At 37.8% G+C, this 21239-nt stretch overlaps 1 protein-coding gene across 1 annotated transcript in view; it reads right to left on the bottom strand.

Annotated features, from left to right (window-relative positions):
* RINT1 (RAD50 interactor 1) overlaps window positions 1-21239 on the bottom strand; it is a 40772-nt gene that overhangs the window by 8631 nt on the left and 10902 nt on the right. Inside the window, exons 2-9 of the mRNA XM_006882618.1 lie at window positions 20372-20556; window positions 11459-11700; window positions 6465-6638; window positions 6219-6368; window positions 5618-5774; window positions 2195-2305; window positions 1870-2095; window positions 1022-1159 (exon numbers count right to left, since the gene is read on the bottom strand). Of these exons, the coding sequence (XP_006882680.1) occupies window positions 1022-1159; window positions 1870-2095; window positions 2195-2305; window positions 5618-5774; window positions 6219-6368; window positions 6465-6638; window positions 11459-11700; window positions 20372-20545 (1372 nt within the window). The 5' untranslated portion in view covers window positions 20546-20556. The remainder of the gene's footprint in view (window positions 1-1021; window positions 1160-1869; window positions 2096-2194; window positions 2306-5617; window positions 5775-6218; window positions 6369-6464; window positions 6639-11458; window positions 11701-20371; window positions 20557-21239) is intronic.

Genomic DNA, 21239 nt, shown 5'->3' with positions numbered 1-21239 from the left:
AGTGATAATTGTTTTGAATCTCAGTAACAGGTCATTGGGGGTTTGTATATTCTATTTAGAAAACTGCAATAAAAGGTTGTTGTTTTTTAAAATTTATTTTATTTTTAATAATTTTAATGAACATTTACAGAGAATTTGGATTTCCATTCATTCATTGCTGCACTTCTCTACCCGGCTAGCCCTCTCCCCCCGCCCCCCAGAAAGGTTTTTTAAAAGACACAAATTTTACCTCCTTTGTTTGTGTTTTAGTTTTTTTCATCTATATCAGTATCTATTTGTTTGCCTTCATATTTCTCTTATAGTTAATATGGAATTATTTCCTGGCTAATAATTCTTCAAGTTACTGGACAGTGCCAAGAAATAGGGCAGAGAAAGAAGCTGGCACCTTGTGAACCAGCAGGGATGGAAGCTGCTATGCTCTGGCCAAGTAATTCCTGTAATGAATGAAAAGTTCCTATTACTGTTCTAGTCCTGAAAATTATTATTTCACTGTTTTATTTAATCTCTGACAAATCAAGGCCAAGGAAATAGTTAAAAATTTGGATCAAATTAACTGAAGACATTTATATAAAGTCAAAAGAATTAAGATGATATAATTAATTTCCTGTTTGTTTTATGTAAAAGAGAACGTGTCTTCATGCAAACTAAAAGTATTAAAAATCCCAGCGTCAGAATATTGTGCTAGATTTCTCCCAAAATACAAAGTGACTCTGAAGATGGTAAAATAGCCATGATATAATACTGATGTTGTTGTTGCGTACCATCGAGTCAGAACCAACTCGTAACTGATTTTCTGGTGGGTATTCAGAGGCAGTAAATCTCCTGGAAGAAAATGACATCTTTCTCCTAAGGAGTAGTTAGGACTGGAATTTCATGCCTTTGAGTTGGTGGTGCAACTCCTTACCACCAAGCCACTCAAACTCATGTTATAATGGTAATTCCATTAAACACTTGAAAAAGTACCAAATGAAAAGTTAGTTCTTTTCAAGACAAACTCATATATTAAAAGATGTGTATTTACCAGTTATAACCAAGAGCAGAGTCATAAAAGTTTCTGCGCAGTCTGGAACTTTCATTTCATCCACATCTGTGATATCTTTATATTGGGATACCCAGGCAGCTTCTGATGAAAGCATTGAGTCCATTTTTTGAAGAGCAACTGATACAAAGAATGCAGGAGTAGGTCAATTAAAGGAACAGTCATTCTTAACTTTTCAACTTAGAAATGATGGCTTTTCAATAAAGAAATAAACCTACAGATCCCAAAACCAAACCCACTGCCACTGAGTGATCCCAACTCACAGTGACCCTACAGACAGGACAGAATACCCTGTAGGACTTCCAGTCTCTACAGAAGCCGACTGCCACATCTGTGTCCCTCAGGATGGCTGGCGACTTCAGACGCTGGTCTTTTTGTTAACAGCCACAGGCTTAACCACTGCGGCACCAGGGCTCCTTTCACAGCCTCCTACTACTCACACTATTTTAAACATTTTCCCACTAAGAAAGTTTCAAGATAGTTATATTAATTAAACAACTTAAAAACCAAAAAGATTTTTATCAAGAGCAAAACTACTATTTGTGAATTCTATATAGTTATACATCCAACTGGCCTGCATATCACTCTCTAGAAGTATGTACAGTTTAAAAGAATCTGAAGCTTGGTTGGGGGAAAAAGAAAAGATGATTTCTGAAAGTTACTTAGTAAACTCTAACCAAGAAAATTTAGGTACCTTTAGTTCCTACTCAGAACTAGATGAGGAAAATATTTTAAAAATTATATTAAATTATAAATAGAAATTATAATTACTATAAATTATTAAATTAGAAATAGAAATCTTCCCACCCAACAGACGTATCAGCACTTACATTTTCTCTCTACCGTTAACCATCTCTGAAAACAAGTCTCCTCTGAGAGAATATGCATACAGTTAGCATAAGTAGCAGGATAGCCGTGAACGCTGTGTAGCTCCCTTTCAAACAACAGCACCTCATCCACCAAATGACAGAAGAGATTATCATCATAGAGCAGGCAAGGAATATCAGTACCTAACTTCTCAAGAATCAGCATCATAAGGCCTCGAGAAAATTCAAGCTAGAAGAAAAATCCCAAAATATGTAAATGAAAATTTATTCATGTACAGGTGCACCTCTAAACCTCTAAAACTTACATGCTTAGGACTGTTTTTCTTACCCTTGCATTTATTGAAGAGCCAGCTTTGTCTAATATCGGCTGAATCTTTTCATCCAGAAACTGAGTGTGGTTTGCAATCCACATAAGTACTTGAGCCAGGTACCATTCAGGCTAAGGAAGATAGTAAGTATGTTAAGATAGTAAGTATAGTAAGTAAGACAGTCTTCACCCTTGGAAGTCATTCCAATTAGAAAGGTATAATTGTATAGTAACTATAAACAAAACCCAAAAAAAGAGCTAAATAGTCCTGTGTAATAAAGTACAATTTCTACCCTCAACTTTAAAACCATACAAAATTAATATTGAATTGCTCCCAATGTACTCCCAACAAATTCTAACTGATACATTTATGATGAGTTATATATATTTAAATCCTAGCCATTTAGCAACAGAAAACGATGACTATCACAAACAATTACTTTATTTTTAAATAGCTTTCAAAATAGTTGTTAAGATTTTTATTTTTAATTGTGATTTTAATGAAGATTTACAAAGCAAACTGGTTTTCCATTCAACTGTTCATACATTTTGTTCAACAGCATTAATTTCAATGCCTACAATGTAATCACACTTTTCCCCACTTCCTTCCTATAATTCTGATTTCCATTAATCCTTCTGTACCCTCTTCGTTGTCTCTTTGTCTAATGATATTATGCTGATCATCCCCTAATTGGATATTGCCTTTCCCTTCACCTATATTAATATGTGGCTGTTAGCTACTTCCTCATTTTACTCCCTTTTCTTTCTCTTTCCCTGGTAACCATCCAAGAATGATTCTGTGTGTAAACTTTCCTTAGCTTTTAGTATTATATACAGTGGTATTATATAATTGTCTAAAGAAAATGATACATGGGGGCACAGAGCCTTAAGTATCTGTCTAAAAGGGCTACAGGGAGTAAGAATAGCATAGCCTCTCAACACCCCAGAGCAGAATGCAGATAAAGAACTGGTAGCCTAACCCCATGGAGCCTCTACAGCCATACCAGCAGCAAGAGGTTCATTTATTTGCTGCTGACTCACAAATTTACAGTTGTGGTATCAAGAATGGGGTTTATTAGGGAAGTAAATTTGGGAATAGGTGAAGCAAAGAATATATCACAAGTCCAAGTTTTAGCCCAAAAGTTCCAAGCCACAATTCTTCAACTAGTCCAGGCTTCTGTTTCAGTTCACCAAGCAGCTTTTCCTTTGATCATCAAAGGCAAGAATAGCAAAACCTTGAACTGTGGCCAGCACAAATGCAAGAAGCCTCAGGTCACACCTTGCCACAGTTTCTCTACAGCAATGCCACAGTCTCTTCACCACCATCACCAGGTCTTAATCCAGTCTCCCTCAACCCTTGGTGCCACAAGTCTTGCTGCCTAGTGTGGGAAAACCTCTTTCTCTTATCCAAGGCCCAGAGGTGTTGATGATTTGTAAGGCCATGCTGATTTTCAAGACCATATGTATGCAGTTAAGGAGACCAGAGGAGCTAACTAATGGTTTTAAAAAGCCAACTTTTAGGGTAACACTACAATAATGTTTTTCCTTTATGACTCACTTGTTTAATTTAGCATAATGTCCTCTAGATGCATCCATATTATGCAGTGAGAATTTTAAAAATATTTTTATTTTTTAGTATTACATAGTATTCCATTATTTTAATACATGAGAGTTGTTTTACCCAGTTGTCTGTTGGTGAATGTTTGAACTGTTTCTATCTCTTTGCTTTTGTCAATAATGCAGAAATGAACATCTTTTTAAAAACTCACTGATTCTGAGTCATAATCAACTCATAGTTGCCCCTCCATTGGGTTTCTGAGGCTGTAAATTGCCCAAGAGGAGATTGCCCATGTTTATCCTAAGGAATGGCTTCAAATGTGAATTGCTAGAGATGTGTTCTTTGGGTTTGCAGTGGAGCTCACTATGGACCATGCCACCAGAGCTCATACTGTTCATGGATTATGTTACAACTCTTATTTCTCTAATCTGGTGACCTAGTGGCAAGAAGCTGTGCTGCAGTCTCAAAAGCACGTGGTTTGAGTCTACCAGCTACTCCACGGGAGAAGGTTGTGCAATCTCCTCCCATACAATTAACTGCCTCTGAAAACCGACTGGAGGGACAGCTATAGATAGGTTCCAACTCTATGGTATACAACAACAACATATATACCTAGTAAGTTTTGGATCAAATGATTGGATCAAATGGTTATTGGATCAAATGATATTTCTATTCCTAACTTTTTAAGGAAGTACCAAGCTTCTTTCCATGGTAGTTGTACCAAAGAATTTTGTGCTTCTCAAAAGGCAAATTAAGACAAAATGTCAGTTTACACTGCAGAAAAAAAAAACACATGCCCTAAGTACAGCCTGAACTATAGAAAAAAAGAAAATTTGAAATTGTCCCAAGAGATGATCCAATACTACAAGTTTAAATTAAAAGGTATTTCCTGTAGTATAAATCCCTACTATATGCTAAGAACACAAAGACAAGCAGGGAGCAGGCTTTAATATCAAGAACTGCACTGCTTTCTCTTGACAACAGAGCACTAGGAGCACTGAAACCATACTTTCAAAGCAGCTAATATGACTCACAATATTCTTCCCTCAAATTATTACTATTCATCTCTAGGTTTATAGGTTTCTTACTTTCTAATTGGTTCTACTCTTTCTATGACCAATCTATGAAAAAGAAGGAGATTCAGAAAGTATAAAAGAGCAAACTTAAGAACTAGAACCCTACTGCCAGTGAAGCTCCTTCCTATACAAACATAACTGTCTACCTCTCATTACTCAGCATTCTATAAAGCCCATGGATTAATCCATAATTGATAACTCTCAATGCCTACTGTATCCTGGCACTCAATAACATTCAATCAAAACCCTGAAATCATTACGAACACTGCAATAGAGGTAGGAAACTTCAAGGATAGACAAGGTGGTACCACCCCATAGTGACTCTCAAGCTTATAATTCTCAGCACATTTCATAGATAATAGATGTCTAGGATTGGTTTTAGGCCAGATTAAAGGAAACTGTCAACAGTATGCCTGCTACATATTCGCACAGTCCTTCAACTAAATGTTGGTAATAATTTACTCAAATCCATCCCCATCCCTCACTCCCATGCTCTTCCGTGTGTGGCTGCACACCTTTTAGCATCAGCACCTCTACTGAAAACTCTAGTGCTCTACAGCTGCACTGCTATCCTGTAGACATGTGGTTCACAGCACACCCATGAAGAAATGTGAGAAGGTGGTACAGTGACTCCTATGATATATCAACACAGATTCCAAAATATATCTCCACGGAGCAATGACAAAACAATGTATGCTTTTTAAGAAAAATCAGAAATATCAATAGAATAAAAATTTAACTTAAATCAGCAAAAGTGTAGAACCTTTAACACTTGCTGTTATTAAGTACAAGGCGGAGGGTAGAGCACACCTTGCTTATAACATTCGTCTGTCGGTTCCCTCGGAAGTGGTACCTGAACCGCTTCTGAAGGGGCGTCAGCATGACCTGGATGGGCAAGATGACAGGAGAGGATGCAGGCAGAGAGTACTTTTCAGGGAGCTGTTTTTGTTCAGTAAGTAATTCATCTCTGACAGAGTCAAGTCAAGGAAAAGAATCCTAAGAGTGTAATGTGTATATGTATGCACATGTAACAGATTTTACCAACAAATATATCAGATGCTAAGTATAATAAAAATAACACATCATCAAACAAAATATCAAATAAGCAAAAAATGTTGCTACTAAAATTAATCTCCCATTCCTAAAATAAAGAGTAGTAATAAAGAGCACATGCATGACAAAAACTTGAACGAGACATGTATTTCAGGTCTCTTCCCCACAGCCTTCCACCCACATGCCACTTACGCTGAAAGAGAGTAATAGCCCACTTGATGGGTATGCATAGGGCAAGTCCACACCCAGGACTTACAGCTGGCTCTTGGGTCACTTTCAAAAAGTTTTACTCTCTAACCACAAATCTATCCTAGGAAAAAAGATATAGGTAGGGTTTCTTAAACTCCAACAATGATACGAGGTTTGTAGTTTCAGAAGCTGACAAAATAATGTCTCCAGGTTAGTGTATATCTCAGGAGCACTGGATGGACGATTTGAGCCAACAGTTTGAGACTGAGGAGGTCCAATGAATGGCCAATGGAGCTGTGCTAATATTTCCTCAAAATCACTGTAACAGAAGAGTGACCGACATGTTTCAGTGAAGTACACTGATCAGCAATTACTCACCTAAAAGCAGTTATCATAAAAACAGGTAAACCCGTACCTTGTAAGCTTATCCTTGAGAATTTTATGCCAGAATTTAACAGTGGCTCTCATGAAACCAAGAAGATGAGTGCAGGATGATTCCTGAAGTTTGATGTCAAGTTCTGCCATTGACACCAGAGTAGAGGCTGCCTCTGGGACATTATTGGTCATTAGGTATTGTTGAATGTTGTCACTATAAAACAAAGCAAAGCAAGCTTTAAAGATGATTTGTTAAAAATAATCTCAGATCAAAGAAAACGGCTTTTCCTTCTGTTTTAAATAAAAGCACATTCGTTTGTGATGGGCACTTGGATTGATTCTTTGCTATTCTAGGTGAGCATGTATCTGTTTGGGTGGCAGTTATGGTTCCTTTAGGGTATATTCCCAGTAATGGAATTGCTGAGTCAAATGGTGTTTCTATTTGCAACTTTTTGAGAAAGCGCCATACAGCCTTCCATAGTGGTTGCACCATTTTACACTCCCACCAACAATGAATAAAGAAAGGTTCCAGTTTCTCCACAACCTCGCCAGTATTGCTTGCTATTGTGTTAAATTTTGCTATTCTTACTGTGGTGAGATGATTTCTCATAGCTGTTTTGATTTGCATCATCTCTCTTAGAGCTAGGGATTTTCTTCATGTGTTTGTTCGTCATCTGAATTATCTTCCTTGGTGAAGTGTCTGTTCATATCCTGTGACCATTTTTCAACTGGGTTGTTTATCTTGTGGTGCTCGAGTGAATGGGAATCCAAAGTCTTTGTAAACTTTCATTAAAATAAATTTAAAATTAAAAAAAAAAAGCAAATTCAAGGAAAAGTGAAGCACTACCCTGAGACCCTGAGGTGGTTTTTCACCTGATGCCCACTACTGTCTGGGATTCTAAAGTCCCCAAAGTCAGCATCTTTCTAAGAATCAGAACATCTCCCTCCCCTCTTCCCTTCCTGCTTCTCCCAACAAAACCAACTTGTCCTGTGTCACCATCTCTCTGGACACCTCCTTCTTCTCCCTTCTCCCAGCAGAACCCATCTGTCCTGTCCCATAGTCCCTCAGGCAACACTCATTTCTGTTAACACCATTCTTTTGCAGGAAAGAATGTGGGAAGCATATACTAAGGTCAAATCTGAAAAAGTGGCAGAAGAAAAATTTTTACATATTTAACAAAAAAATTCCCACCCCTTTCTTAATTTAGGAAAGTAATAATTTCTGCGTAAAATGTCAGTTTAAAAAAAAAAAAAAAAAGTCAGTTTCCTGACACACTCTGTTTCTTTCCAGTCCTCAAATGAAATCTTTGTTCTTACATATTCAAACTTTGTTGCTATATATTTTTGGATAGAGCCCTACCTGCGGATAAAAGCAAAGACTGTCTGCAGTGTGCTTCAGTACAGATTTCCAGTCTTAAGAGACTGTGGAGCAATCCTGCTCTGACCTATGGAGTTGCTATGAATCAGAATCAACTCAATAGCACTGGGGTTGGGTTGGGTTTTTACTATGAACACAAATGCCCAGTTCTTGACATTTAGAGAACTATGTGTGTATACACAGCAAAACACATCATGATCAATTCTGAGATACTGGTTACATTCTTCAGATTGTTTCACCTTTCTTGCTATCCTTTTCCAAACTGTTTCACCAACATCAACACAAGCTCACTACCCTCTAAGTGTCTCATGTGTTGTTAATTTTAACTCCTTTTGGTAATTCTTTAAATTAAGCTAAATTATTATTTGATTTAAAGACAACTTCAGAGGATAGTTTCAGCACAAAGCTTAGAGATTTCCTCGGGGCAATAATTTCACGAGGTCATGAAGCCTCAGTGGCTCCAGAAAGTCTGATTTCATGAGAATTCTGTCCTCATTTCTGCCGACTTTTGTCCCCTTTTGATCCACATTTTAAAGAAGAAACTGTTAACAGTCTCCAGTTTTTCCATATTTTGCTCAGTTTTGTCCACAGGAATTGTAAGTAGGCACCTCAGCATCCTGAGGTCAAGTTCCAGCTAAACTTCCTCTTGATAAAGTTCCAGGTAAAATTCAAGGTAAGCTCTAAAGCAAGGATGAAGACTGCAAATTCTTAAAAAGGCTGTCAGACAAAGGAAATGAGAACTTAAAGTGGGTGACGGTGAGGCCAAACTAAACACCATACTCCCCATACTAAGGCTCCAGCCAATTGTTTCCAAGCTGTGGTGTGGGTTCATACTGAACATGTCTTAAACTGTTCTATTTAAAAGAAAAGTCAGAAATTAAAATTAACATCTAAAATCAGACCAAATAATAAAAATCTTCAAAACACAAGTCAAATTGGATATATCTTCTGGGACCAACTCAGCCCCCAAATCACTGTTTTATATAATTAGCCCTCCAGGATCAAGCATTTTATTTCAAAGTAAAATCTTTCTTTTGTGAAAAATTATTTAAAACAAATAATAAGAATGACTGTTATTGTTGTTGGTTTTAACTGTTTTTAATCAAACATTTTTCTAGGTTGTATAGCACTGGTCTGCCCACTTGCTGGAGAGAGAAAACTCGTGTTTGCTGTGATGCTGAACACTGTGACACTGATGTGTCAAATGTTATAATGGTTACTCATAGTTGACCGTGTTTGGTGGAGCTCCCCGATTAAAATAAGTTTGGAAGCAGGAGTGGCACCCACTTCTGAAACAGCTTGCCTCCAGAAACCCTATGAACCTGGAGAAACGATGAAAGTCATACAAGTGTTCAGGTCTTTCGTTCATAGGGTTGCTATGAGTCTAACAACATAACAACAAGAATGAGGTGCTCTAAAATCCTTAAGTCAACTTTTAGACTCACTAATAACACTACAAAGGTGATACATATCACCATTTCTCTAAATATGAAATTTCTACATGGTTTAACCACTCTGGAAAGCAGTTGGGAATAAAGATGTCATTTGATCCAGCAATCCTGTGTTGTTAAGTACTATCAAGTCAGAACCGACTCATAGCTGGCCCTGAAGCAGGTTTTCAGAGGCAGTAAATGAAGAGATTACCCATCTTTCTCTCACAGAGCAGCTGGTGGGTTAGAACTGTCTGCCTTTGAGTTGACAGCAGAATTCCTTACTAATCTACCAAAGCTCCCTAGCAATCCCACCATTAGGTATATATCACCCCAAAAATTAAGAGTATTGCCACAAACTAACATATGTACCCATGTTTATTGCGGCATTATTTACAAAGCAGAGAGCTGGAAATAACTATCTATTCAGAGATGAATGACTAAAAAACTCTGGTATATTCACACAATGAAATATTATGCATCAATAAGAGGATCAAGGATTTATGAAATACTGCACAACATGGATCAACCTAGTATAAATTATGCTAAGTATCCTAAATCAGTCATAAAAAGACAATTATGGTATGAGCTAGGGAAATGTTTACCCACAGATAGAATTAATCTTGGAGGGATTAACAAGGATGGGAAGAGGAGGGGGGGAAATTAATAAATAGGTAAGTTAGGTGAAGAGAAAAGCAATACGCTTGTAGAGAGTGATTAGACATCAATTAATTTAATTAACGTTAATATTAAAAACAAAATGTCTATGAATGTATGAAAACCAATATTATTTGTAACCCACTCAAATTTAAAAAAAAAAACTTAAATTAGAAATAATAAATCAAACTCCTGCATGTAAAACAAAAATTCTCATACTATGTAAAATTCTTTAATCTTGGGAAATATATCTAGGACAATGGCATATGGCATTTCCTTTTTAAATAAATTACACTATGACACATTTACAACAAGATGTAAAGATTCTCTTCTTTGAGCTCTTTCACACACTCCTTAGGAGCTCTGATCCTTAGAGGGTAAGGATTTGCACTGTCAACCCAAAGGCAGCTGGCTCAAGGGAGAAAGATGCTTCTATGCAACTGATAGCCTCTGAAAACATATTGGAGAGTCAGCTAGGAGTTGGTTCCAACTCAATGGCAATGAACAAAAACCACAACACTCCAGACAGAAGTGGCTGCTTGCAGCTTTGAAGGAAAAGTAACTAAACTTAAAACTGATCAGGGATAGAACAGTAAGATTCAGAGGGGCTTAGATGATCATCTCATAAAACAAAACGATCTGGAAATGCATGTTGTTGTTGTTAAGTGCCGTCGAGTCGCAGGCGACTCACAGCGACCCTATGAAGGAGAGTCCTCGATGCTTGGGTGTCTTTCATCCTCTCTCCAGGTTCACAGGGTTTCCAGAGGCAAGCTATTACGGAAATGGATGCCACTCCTCCTTCCAAATGCATGTAGGACACGCTAATTTGACTTACTTGAATTAAGCAGTACCAGACAATCCTAAGCAACCATTGTTTGTTGTTGTTGTATACCACAGAGTCAGAACCGACCCATTGCTGACCTTCCAATAGGTTTTTAGAGGCAGTTAAATGCACAGGAGGAGACTGCCCATCCTCCTCCTGCGGAGCAGCTGGTGACCCTGAACCACATGCCTTCGGTATTGCAGTGCAGCTTCTTGCCACTAGGCCATGAGAGCTCCCTTAGTGATATATGATACTTTTCAAAGAACTATGGTCAAATATTTTTTTTCTTCTTTTTTCCTTCTCATAGGTAGCAGAGCTGTTACTCATCTAAGAAAACCACGTAGCTCAATAGATGCTTCTCTCTGAAAAAAACCTCACATTATATAGAAAGCATTTCATTAAGTGACCGTACCTGAAAAATAAACAGAAATATCACCACACTGAGGGGTTATTTATTTATTAACTTGGCATTATCAATACAGTTATTCATCCTATGTCCATAATAGAACTATAGGACTTAAGGTGCTTAGCTCTTACTTTCTTAGAAATGTAAATTAAACACCCTGAAAAGTTTGTTCATTCACAATAAAGGCAAAGGATCATTATCATAATGCTATTTTCATAATAACTAGTAAAACTGTATTATTATAATCTTCAATTAACTCAGTTAGTTAATGGAATTCATGCCCCCTCTTAGAAACCTCAAAGTAAAACAATAATTATCAGAACAAAGAGGCTTATTTTACCTTAGTTCTTCAATTTGTGAGATCCACTTTAGGTAAGCGAGATGCCGCTCAATCTCTTCAATCTGGTTAATCATGGTCCCAAGATCATCCATCCAGGGCTGGGCGGTCAGTAAGTGGCTGTTAATGGCATCGGAGAGACGTGATTCTTGCTCCAGAAGCTGATTAAGGGATTGCTTTGATTCTTCTGCATTTTTCAAGGCACTCTGAATTTTTTTAGGGATTTCTGATGAAATTTTAAGTACCTGACCATAAAAAAAAACCAAAAAACCAAACACAAACCACCAGCAATCAGATAAAATTTTCATAACCTTTGTTCATTCATTAGCGTACCTTCAATATATATTTGTCCCAATAGACTTGGACATTGTACATTTTTAGAATGTCAAGAAAGGACTGGTTTTGTGCTAACCATTAATCCAGGGAGGTCAAGTGCTCAACAAATAAGCAAAAGGTTTGCGGATAGAACCTTCCAGCTATGCTCTATGGGAAAAAGATGTGACAGTCCACTTCTATAAAGATTTACAAACTTGGAAACACAATGGGGCAGGTCTACTTTGTCCTATAATCCTCATAATGAATTTGGATCGACTTGATGGCTATAAATTGCAAAGAGTCAGTGCTAATCAAACCCCCAGATAAAATTTTACATGTGATAATACCTAGGAAGGGGCTTCACAGGCCCCGGCAAGTATGGCATCTGCCTTGAACCTTTCCTAACATTCAGAGGCTTCAGGTAGAGTTCTCTAAAGCTCTCATCTACTCTTTTCCTTCAGAAACAAATGAAGCTCTGACTCAGAAAGGCTGGAGAAATGGTAGATAATCCCTCACTTAAGAAAGGATCCCATTCTAACAGCTCCATCATAAATTAGTTCTGACTTTAGATTTCATTATTATTGGCTTTCATTATCAGTATCTTTATAAATCACAACACTGAATATCTGAGAAAAGTAATATTAGCAAATTACACCCTGCAGCACTTTATGTAGAACATATCCCTGGTGATATGAAGAAAAATACAAATCAGGCTTCACCTTAACTCCAATACATTGTAAATCAGGGACTACCTGTGTGCATATTTTGCAAAACTCCTCCAGATAATCAGCATTTAAACTCAGGTCAAGAACCACTGATTTGGTATAATGATATCTAGGAGTAATGTCTTCATATAGTATATTTATTAAATCAACTTTTCTTTTTTTTTAAATAATGTTAACGAACATTTACAGAGAATTTGGATTTCCATTCATTCATTGCTGCACTTCTCTACACGCCCAGCCCTCTCCCCCTGCCCCCCAGTTCGCTCCTCTCTTTCAAAAGTAAAAGAAAGACTCCCTCCCTGGTACACAATCCCCCCCGCACCCCTCCCACCGCCCCAAGTACATTCCACTATTCAACCTTAATTGTGGACTCTTGTGTAAATCAACTTTTCTTATGAAATAAAAGGAAATATATGCAAACATTAGGCATCAGTACAGTACAATGAATATTAGAGGAATGCCAGCCTATTTAACAGCGATTTCATTAAACAGATACTTTTGACCAGGTTTGTGCTAGAGATATATAGATAAATATGACACAGTATCTGCACTTAAGATCAGTCTGATATGGGAGATATAAGTAAATAATTTCAACCATCTGATTAATTTAGCAAAAAATTATATATATATGTGTGTATATGTATATATATATATATATATGTGTGTGTGTGTGTGTATACATACACATACATACATACACTAGTGCAGTGGTATACTAAGGCAGTACTTTCCAGATTTGAATGTAGACACATATCACTAGCAATGTTGTAAAAATGCTAATGTGGAGTCAGTAGGTCTGGAGTAAGCCATGAGATTCTGCATTTTTTCACAAGTTCTTGCACAGCAAAATTCTGAGGTACCAGGCAGTCCTCCTTGCCTGGCTGAGGCACCAACATTTGTAAGGTGGGTGGGAATTTTCCAGGGCACTGTGAAAGAAGAGGGCATTCCTGACAGAACAAACAGGCTCAGTCATGATCACAGAACAGCAAGAAGCACAGAAGACCAAAGGTTCACTTGATCTTAGCCAAAAGGCCGAGAAGCGATAAGACCAAAGGTTCAAAGAAATGTAAGAAAAAAGAGAGAAAGCTAAAGAAATAGAGGCCTTGCTGGCCTTTTAACAACAGATAACCAGAGCCACTGAAATTTAAAGAGGGAACTAATTTGGTTAGATGTATAATTCTTAAACATAGTATTATTAACAATAGTATGTATTCCTCCATTATTTGTAATAGTGAAAAAGTAGAAACTAAAAAGTCTATTAGGGGAGCTTTGGTGGCCTAGTGGCAAGGACCTGCAACTACAATCCCAGAGGCGCACGGTTCAAATCCACCAGATGCTTTGCCAGGGAAGGAGGGGCAGTCTCCTCCTGTACCAGTCAGATCTGATTTGACGGTACACGTACAAAAAATAATAAAATAAAATTTAAAAAATTTTAAAAAAGTCTATTAATAAAATTAAATATGTCACTGCTGTTTAGTCAAATCTGACTCATAGTTGACCTTCCAGTGTGAATTTTGAGAGGCAATAAATCACATGAGAGGAAATGGCCCATCTTTCTCCTGAGAAACCTCTGGTTGGTTCTAATGCCAGAGATGCACCAGCTTTGGGTTGGCAATACAATGCTCTACAAGATTCCACCACTCGAGCGCCCTAAATACAGCCAATTTTTAATAACATAATCTGTTAAAAGAGAGATCTTACATTAATTGCAAAAACCTCTGTATTTTAAATATATTTGCACTTGTATATAGATAGGAAAAAATTTAATTATAAAAATACGTATTTTTTAACAGAGGAATCTTTAATGGGATGCCAAATTGGAAAAAAATAGGAAAGTCAAATGTAAGTAACAGCTCCTATGACTTCTGTAGAGCAAGAGGACCGATATGAATAAGCATACATACATCCTCTTCTTCAAACATCTCATACAGTTGTTTAACTTAAATCACTTACCAATTTTTTTTTTATTACCAATTTCTTGACCTTAAATCCTGTGCCCTTATATAATGTATTTGTTTTGCATTTGCATCTATTTTAGGAAAATCACAGCCATACGCTCAAGCAGAAAACTTGATGGATCCGGAAAACTTAACTGCTGACTTTATAAATAACTGAGTAATGAGTACGTACTATGAGCTCAGTAAATATTCTTGATTGGATATTGGAAAAAACAACCCTCCAATATTTTAAAAATCTATAAATATATTCATTTTCTCTTGAATATTAAGTATCAATTTTAAAAATTTTTACATTTTTTTAAATTTTATATTGGTTTACATACAAAATTTGTAAACATTATTTCATTCATGTACACTGTGTTTCCTATTCTTTCATTCACACTGTATTTCATATAAGCATTCCCATATAGTGTTTTATAAAATTAATCACCATTGATCTATGCCCATTGTCACCCCATCTTGTCAGGTTCCCACTGGATCTATCCTAATTCATTCAGGCGCTCCCTCTGCCCACTAAATTCTGTGACCCTGTGGTTTCTCTCCCTCCCCCCTCAATATCCCAGTCCCTCTCCTGCATAAGACCATTAATGTAAAAATAGAAGGATAACTAGTGAGATGTGGGTAAAAAAAATTTTATGGATTATTAACTTTTTTTTTTCATTTTACAATGGTTCGCATTTAAAAAAATACTTCTAAGGGAGTTCTGGGGCATACTCATTAGGAAACTGGGCTACGAACCCCAAAGTGGTACATATCTGGCAGTTCGAATCCACCAGCTGTTCCACGGGAAGATGAACAGTCTCCTGTGTAATTTGCAGCATCTAAAACCTGCTAGAAGGTCAATTATGAGTCGGTTCCAGTCAATGGCAATGAGTTTGAGAACTGAAAACTATACTGTGTAGAGGAAGAACAAGGAGCAATGTCAAGTATGGTCATAATCTGTGGTGCTTAGATAAAAAATATGGGCACATTTGGTAATGGCTGCAGTTGACCTCCAGGACTGTGGGCGATTCCAGGACTCACTTGTGCTGTGAAAATCTTGTTCCCACTATCAACAGGTGACCAGCCTATTCCAACGGAAGATCCTTTTAAGGAACTTCTAAAAAAATTTATCTTGTGTGGAAAATGTGTAGACTATAAGAATGGACAGCTTTTGTCCCAGTTTTTTTCTCCATATCCTGGATGCACATATGGAAAGCACATAACAGGTCTTTGTGGGAAGAAACAAAGAGCACTCAAAAGAGGGATTTATGCCAATTACATATAAGGATCCTGCATATCGCAAAGACCGTAATGTTTGCAACATCAGGCATTGGGAATAAATTATGTAAGACTATTACCAATAAATTTATTTTAAGACTATTACCAATAAATTTATAATAAAACTGTATTATATGTGTTTGTATGTCTATTATATGTAGTAAAATTTCATAAAAAAGTTATTGTGATATGAAGAAAACTAATGAATAGCAAGTCACCATCAAATGTGAGAGAGAATGAGGACCTAACTAAGTTGATGAGAAGGAGACGCAACTTAGATAACTTGCTGATGAATTCAATCAGAGATGGAAAGGGGATGAGAAACATTTGACAACTCTCAAGTTTTAGGCTTCGATTCTGAACAGACAGTGGTACCATTAACTAAAACAGGACTTTAAGAAATGGATCAGTACAGGTTTGGACATGGTAAAGTTAAGCTTCAGTTAGAGACTTCAGCAAAAGTTACAGCGGTCATTAAAGAAACAAGTCTAGATACAGTGGGACAAAGGAAAATTAGGACGTGGAGATGGATAAAGCAAGATCTTATTGACGAAAACTCAGCAGTCAAAGGAATGACCTGTAATGTAATAAAGCAAGAGGGGAGATTTCCTGTTTAGTTTAAGGAGAAAAATCTGTGAACATCCACAGACTGAGGGGACAGACCTGGTGAGGAGTCTTCTCCAGTTCTCTCTCATTACAACTGAGTCAGAACTAACTCAAAGCTCACCCTCCAGTGGGTTTTCAGAGGCTGTGAAACAAAAGGGTGTACCGACCGTACATCCTTCTCTCATAAAGGAGCTGGTGGATTTGAACTGCCTTTGGGTTGGCAACATGACTCTTCACCCACTAGGCCACCAGAGCTCCCTGGATGAGGAGCAGAGGATGAAATTATTAGGGAAGGAGGAAATGTGCGAAAGCACATTCAGGGAGGTGGCAGGTACAATCTAGAACATAAAGACTGCCTTAGATTAATCCTGTGCTAATTATGAAGTAAAAATGGTTTCAAATAGATTTATTGAGTTTAAGGGTTGACAGTTCAGTAGATTCTGCTATGTGGCCTCAGTTTTTTCCATTTGGGAAAAGAGAAGGGCAGATCGTTACATGTAGACTAGCTGTGTTGGGGAGACACTGAAAGAACAGCTGAGGAGAATAGAAGACGCACTAAAGAGATACCATCAAAGGATGCAAGGGGGATGAAAGACTCAGCCATAATGGCAGACCCCACATTTGGACTGCCATCAATCCAATCAGTTGTGTGATTCATCCAACAACATCTTATCTGCAGAAGGAGAAGCAATAGACAGAATACCACTCAACAGACTAGGAATAGGTATTATGGAGAGATGGTAGGACATGGAGCGTTAAGGTTCTGGGGATGGGAGGGCATAAGTTGACTAAAACTTGGGACTAATATACCAACACAAAACCAAAAACCAATGACTTATACTGAGCTGATGACTCCACGCAGGACAACCATGTGTTATAGAGCTGTTAGCACCCTGTGTTACAGAGAGCTTTTCTTGGCTTTCCACAGGCTTTTCTTGGCTATAACTGTTACAGAAGCAGATTTCCAGACCTGTCTACAACCATGCTAGATGGATAGTAACCACCACCCTTCAGATTTGCAAGCAATCTCCAGATGCTTGTGCCATCAATAGATCTATCTATACCTAATTCAGTAGTTGTGCAATACAACTTTATCTCTAACAAATCTACGACTACAAATATGTTGTTTTTATGAGCTGTCAGGTTAATCCCAGCTCATAGCAGCCCTTTACAAAGCAGAATTGCCCCGTAAGTTTGCCAGGCTATAATCTTCATGTGAACAGATCACCTTATCTTTTCTCCCATGGAGGAACTGGTAGGTTCAAACCACTAACTTTTCATTTAGCAGCTGCATCCTTAACTACTGACTGAGTTATAAGTTGTTTTGTTGTTGTTGTTATGTGCCATCGAGCCACTTGTGACTCATAGCGATCCTATGTACAACAGCCCTGAAACCTGCTCTATCCTGTGCCAACTTTATTGTCTCTGACGCACCTACCGACATTACCCCAATCACTGTATCAATCCATCTCATTGATGGTCTCCCTTTCTCCATTCCCTCCACCCTTCCAAGCATGATGTCCATCTCCAAGGCCTGGTCCCTCCTTGCAACATTCCCAAAGTATGTCAGATGGAGCTTCAGAATCCTTGCCTCCAAAGAGCAGGCCAGCTTCACCCTCTCTAGAACAAAACTGTTTTTTCCCCTGGCAGTCCATGGTATATCCAAAACTCTTCTCCAGCACAACAGCTCAAAGGGATCAATTCTCTTTTTTTCATCTCTAGTCATTGTCCAGCTGACACATAGCAAGCAATTGTGAAGGCTATGGCCTGGATCAGGTCCACCTTAGTCTCCAGACTGATATCACTGCTTTTCAGTACTCTGGAGAGGTTCCCGACAGATGACTTTCCAATGCAATTCGTCTCCTGATTTCCTGGCTTCTGGTGTTAAGAGTGCTGACTGTGGAGTCAAGCAAACTAAAGCTGTTAACAATCTCAATCTCTTCACCATTCATTATGATGCTGCCAATTGGCTCAGTGGTAAGAATCTTTGTTTTCTTGATGTTGAGCTTCAATCCATATTGAAGGCTGCAGTCCTTGACCTTCTACAACAAGTGCTTCAGATTCTCCTCAGTTTCAGCAAGCAGGGTTGTGTCATCTGCTTACCACAGGCTGTTAATGAATCTTCCTCCAATTCTGATGCCACATTCCTCCTTATACAGCCCAGCCTCCAGGATATAGATTGAAAAGGTATAGAGATAGAATACAACCCTGGCATACAACCTTCCTGATTTTGAACCACCCAGGGTCTCCTTGCTCTGTTCTGACATCCAACCAAGTACGTTGTTGTTCTTATGTGCCGTCAAGTCGCTTGCAACTCATAGTGACCCTATGTACAATAGCCCTAAACTCTGCTCTGTCCTGTGCCAATCGCACTGTCTCTGACACTCCCATCCCTATTATCCCAGTCACTGAATCAATCCACCTCATAGAAGACCTTCCCCTCCTGCGCTGTCCCTTCACCCTCCCAAGCATGATGTCCTTCTCCAAGGACTGGTCTCTCCTCACAACATGTCCAAAGTTTGTTAGACTGAGCCTCATAGGTTTCGCATAAGCACAATCAAATGTTCTGGGATTCCCATTTTTCTCAGAGTCAGCCACAATTTATTGTGATCCACACAGTCAAAAGCCTTTGCATAGTCAATGAAACACAGACAGACATTCCTCTGACACCCTGCTTTTAGCTAAGATATATCTAACATTAGCCATAATGTCCCTGGCACCATGGCCTCTTCTAATCCTAGCCTGCACATCTGGCATTTCTCTGTTGACGTGCTGCTCCAGTTGTTTTTGGATGATTTTCACCAGAATCTTGTTTGCATGTGATATTAATGATATTGTTTGATAGTTTCTACATTCTGTTGGGTCACCTTTTTTTGGAATGGGAACAAATATAGATCTTTTCCAGTCAGTTAGTCAGGTAGTTGTCCTCCAGATTTCTTGGCACAACTTAGGGAGCCAGGGCAGTGTCTGTTGAAATATGTCAACTAGTATGCCATCAATTCTGGGAGCCTTATTTTTTTGACAATTCTTTCAGAGCAGCTTGGATCTCTTTCTTTATCACCACAGCCTCTTGCTCATATGTTGCTAAAAAACCTCACACACACTGCCAAAGAATCACCATTGGGTTTCCAAGGCTGTAAATCTTTAGGGGAGGGGGATGTTTACTTTTCTCCTGAGGAGCAGTAGGTGGATTTGAACCACCAGCCTTTCTGTTAAAAGCCCAACTCACAATGCAGTATGCTCCCAGCACTTCTCCTTACAAGTAGAGGGACTCATTTATTTTTCTTTCAAGATTATAGTCATTGGGTTTTAAAAATTATTTAAGTAATGTATCTTTACTGTAAAAATAAAAAGTAGAAAAATATGAAGAAAACAAATCAACTGTTAACCAACCACTCAGAAATAATCATTATTAAAATGTTACATTTCTTTTCACATTTTTCCCTATGCATACATACATTTTTGAAAAGTATTTAATTATGATGCTCTAACATTTTCCTTTGCCATGAAACTATCTATTTGTGAAAGCACCATAATAAGTGGTTGCTGAGAGAGAGAAAAGGAGATGAAGAGTTACCATTTTTCTCTCTAGGGTGATAAAAACCTTTCAGAAATAGATAGTAAATAGTGATGGTTGTACAACATCACAAATACAATTAATGTCACAGACTCATACACACTGGACATAATAATAGTTAAAATGGCAAAAATGTTTGCTGTGTAATTTCCCACAAAGAAATTTTTTGAAAATAATTGTAGGAAAAACTAGTTAACATGGAATAACGTGGAATGCAAGTGCCTAGTGGGGTGTGTGTGTGTGTGTATATAGTCATATATCATTATGTTTCAAGACATAAATCATGTCAGCATGTCAGTTGAAATTTTGTCTTTTACATAATTTGTAAAATACCTATCAGATCCTACGTCTTTAAAGCCTATTACAGAGTTTTAAATTAATACATAATATCTATATTTATCTATGGTTATGTTTGTTTATATGAAGTTACAATGAGTATGTTATCAGTATTATTTCTATTCATTTTAATACTTGCCTGTTCCTCCAGCTGCATATTACTTTCTGTCATCTGTTCTATAAGTTTATCAAGTTTCTTTAATGACTTAAGGTCATTTCCAACTTCCTTTTCTATGAAGGTAGACACATATGAAGAGAGATCATCATTATCCGTACATTCGATGACTTGTTCACCTCCAACAAGAGCTGCCATGTTTATGTTACCTAAAATAAAAAGAATTATTCAGTACTAGTAGTTACTAGGAAATGAAACACAAAAAGCATGTAAGGCAGCAGTGTAGAGTTGATCATTTAAACTCAATAAATGTACATAAAATACCTAAATGAATAGGTAAAAATCAATATATAAATCAAATACTACAAAATGCTTAAAGAAACTTAGAATAAAGAATTGTGAATCCAAGAAACCTATTTAGAGAATCTCAACACCAGCAAAGAAGCAGAGTATGCAGCATGTCCTTGGGGCTCAGAGATTCTTGCACCAGCCCGACCTACAGGAGTACAGCAGTAGCTGCAGCTGAAAACCAGAGACCTGGCATGAAATAGAGCTGACCTTGGGACTGCTGCCTCATGGAACCAGAGCTAGAAGCCTTTGGCCAAGTTTGTTGGAGGACTAGGTTAGGGGGAAACACCATAATTGGCAGAACTAAGAGGGGTTTTATTATTATTTTATTTAAATTTTTTACTAATTTCAGTAAAAATTTACAGAGACTTTGGATTTCCATTCATTCATTGTTGCACTTTTCTCCCCTCTCAACCCTCCCCCCTAGTACACTACCCTCTTGGAAAAGTAAAATACTTTCATTGTTTTACAAACCATCCCCCAGGTCCACTCCACTATTCAGCCTTCACTCTGGACTCCCGTGATGACAAAAGTACCTTATCAC

The sequence above is a fragment of the Elephantulus edwardii genome, unplaced genomic scaffold (genome assembly GCF_000299155.1).
Source record: "Elephantulus edwardii isolate Elephantulus edwardi_28Jun2011 unplaced genomic scaffold, EleEdw1.0 scaffold00022, whole genome shotgun sequence".
Lineage (NCBI taxonomy): Eukaryota > Metazoa > Chordata > Mammalia > Macroscelidea > Macroscelididae > Elephantulus > Elephantulus edwardii.
Note: the sequence above shows the minus strand (reverse complement) of the source record. Positions and strands in the feature narration are given on the sequence as shown.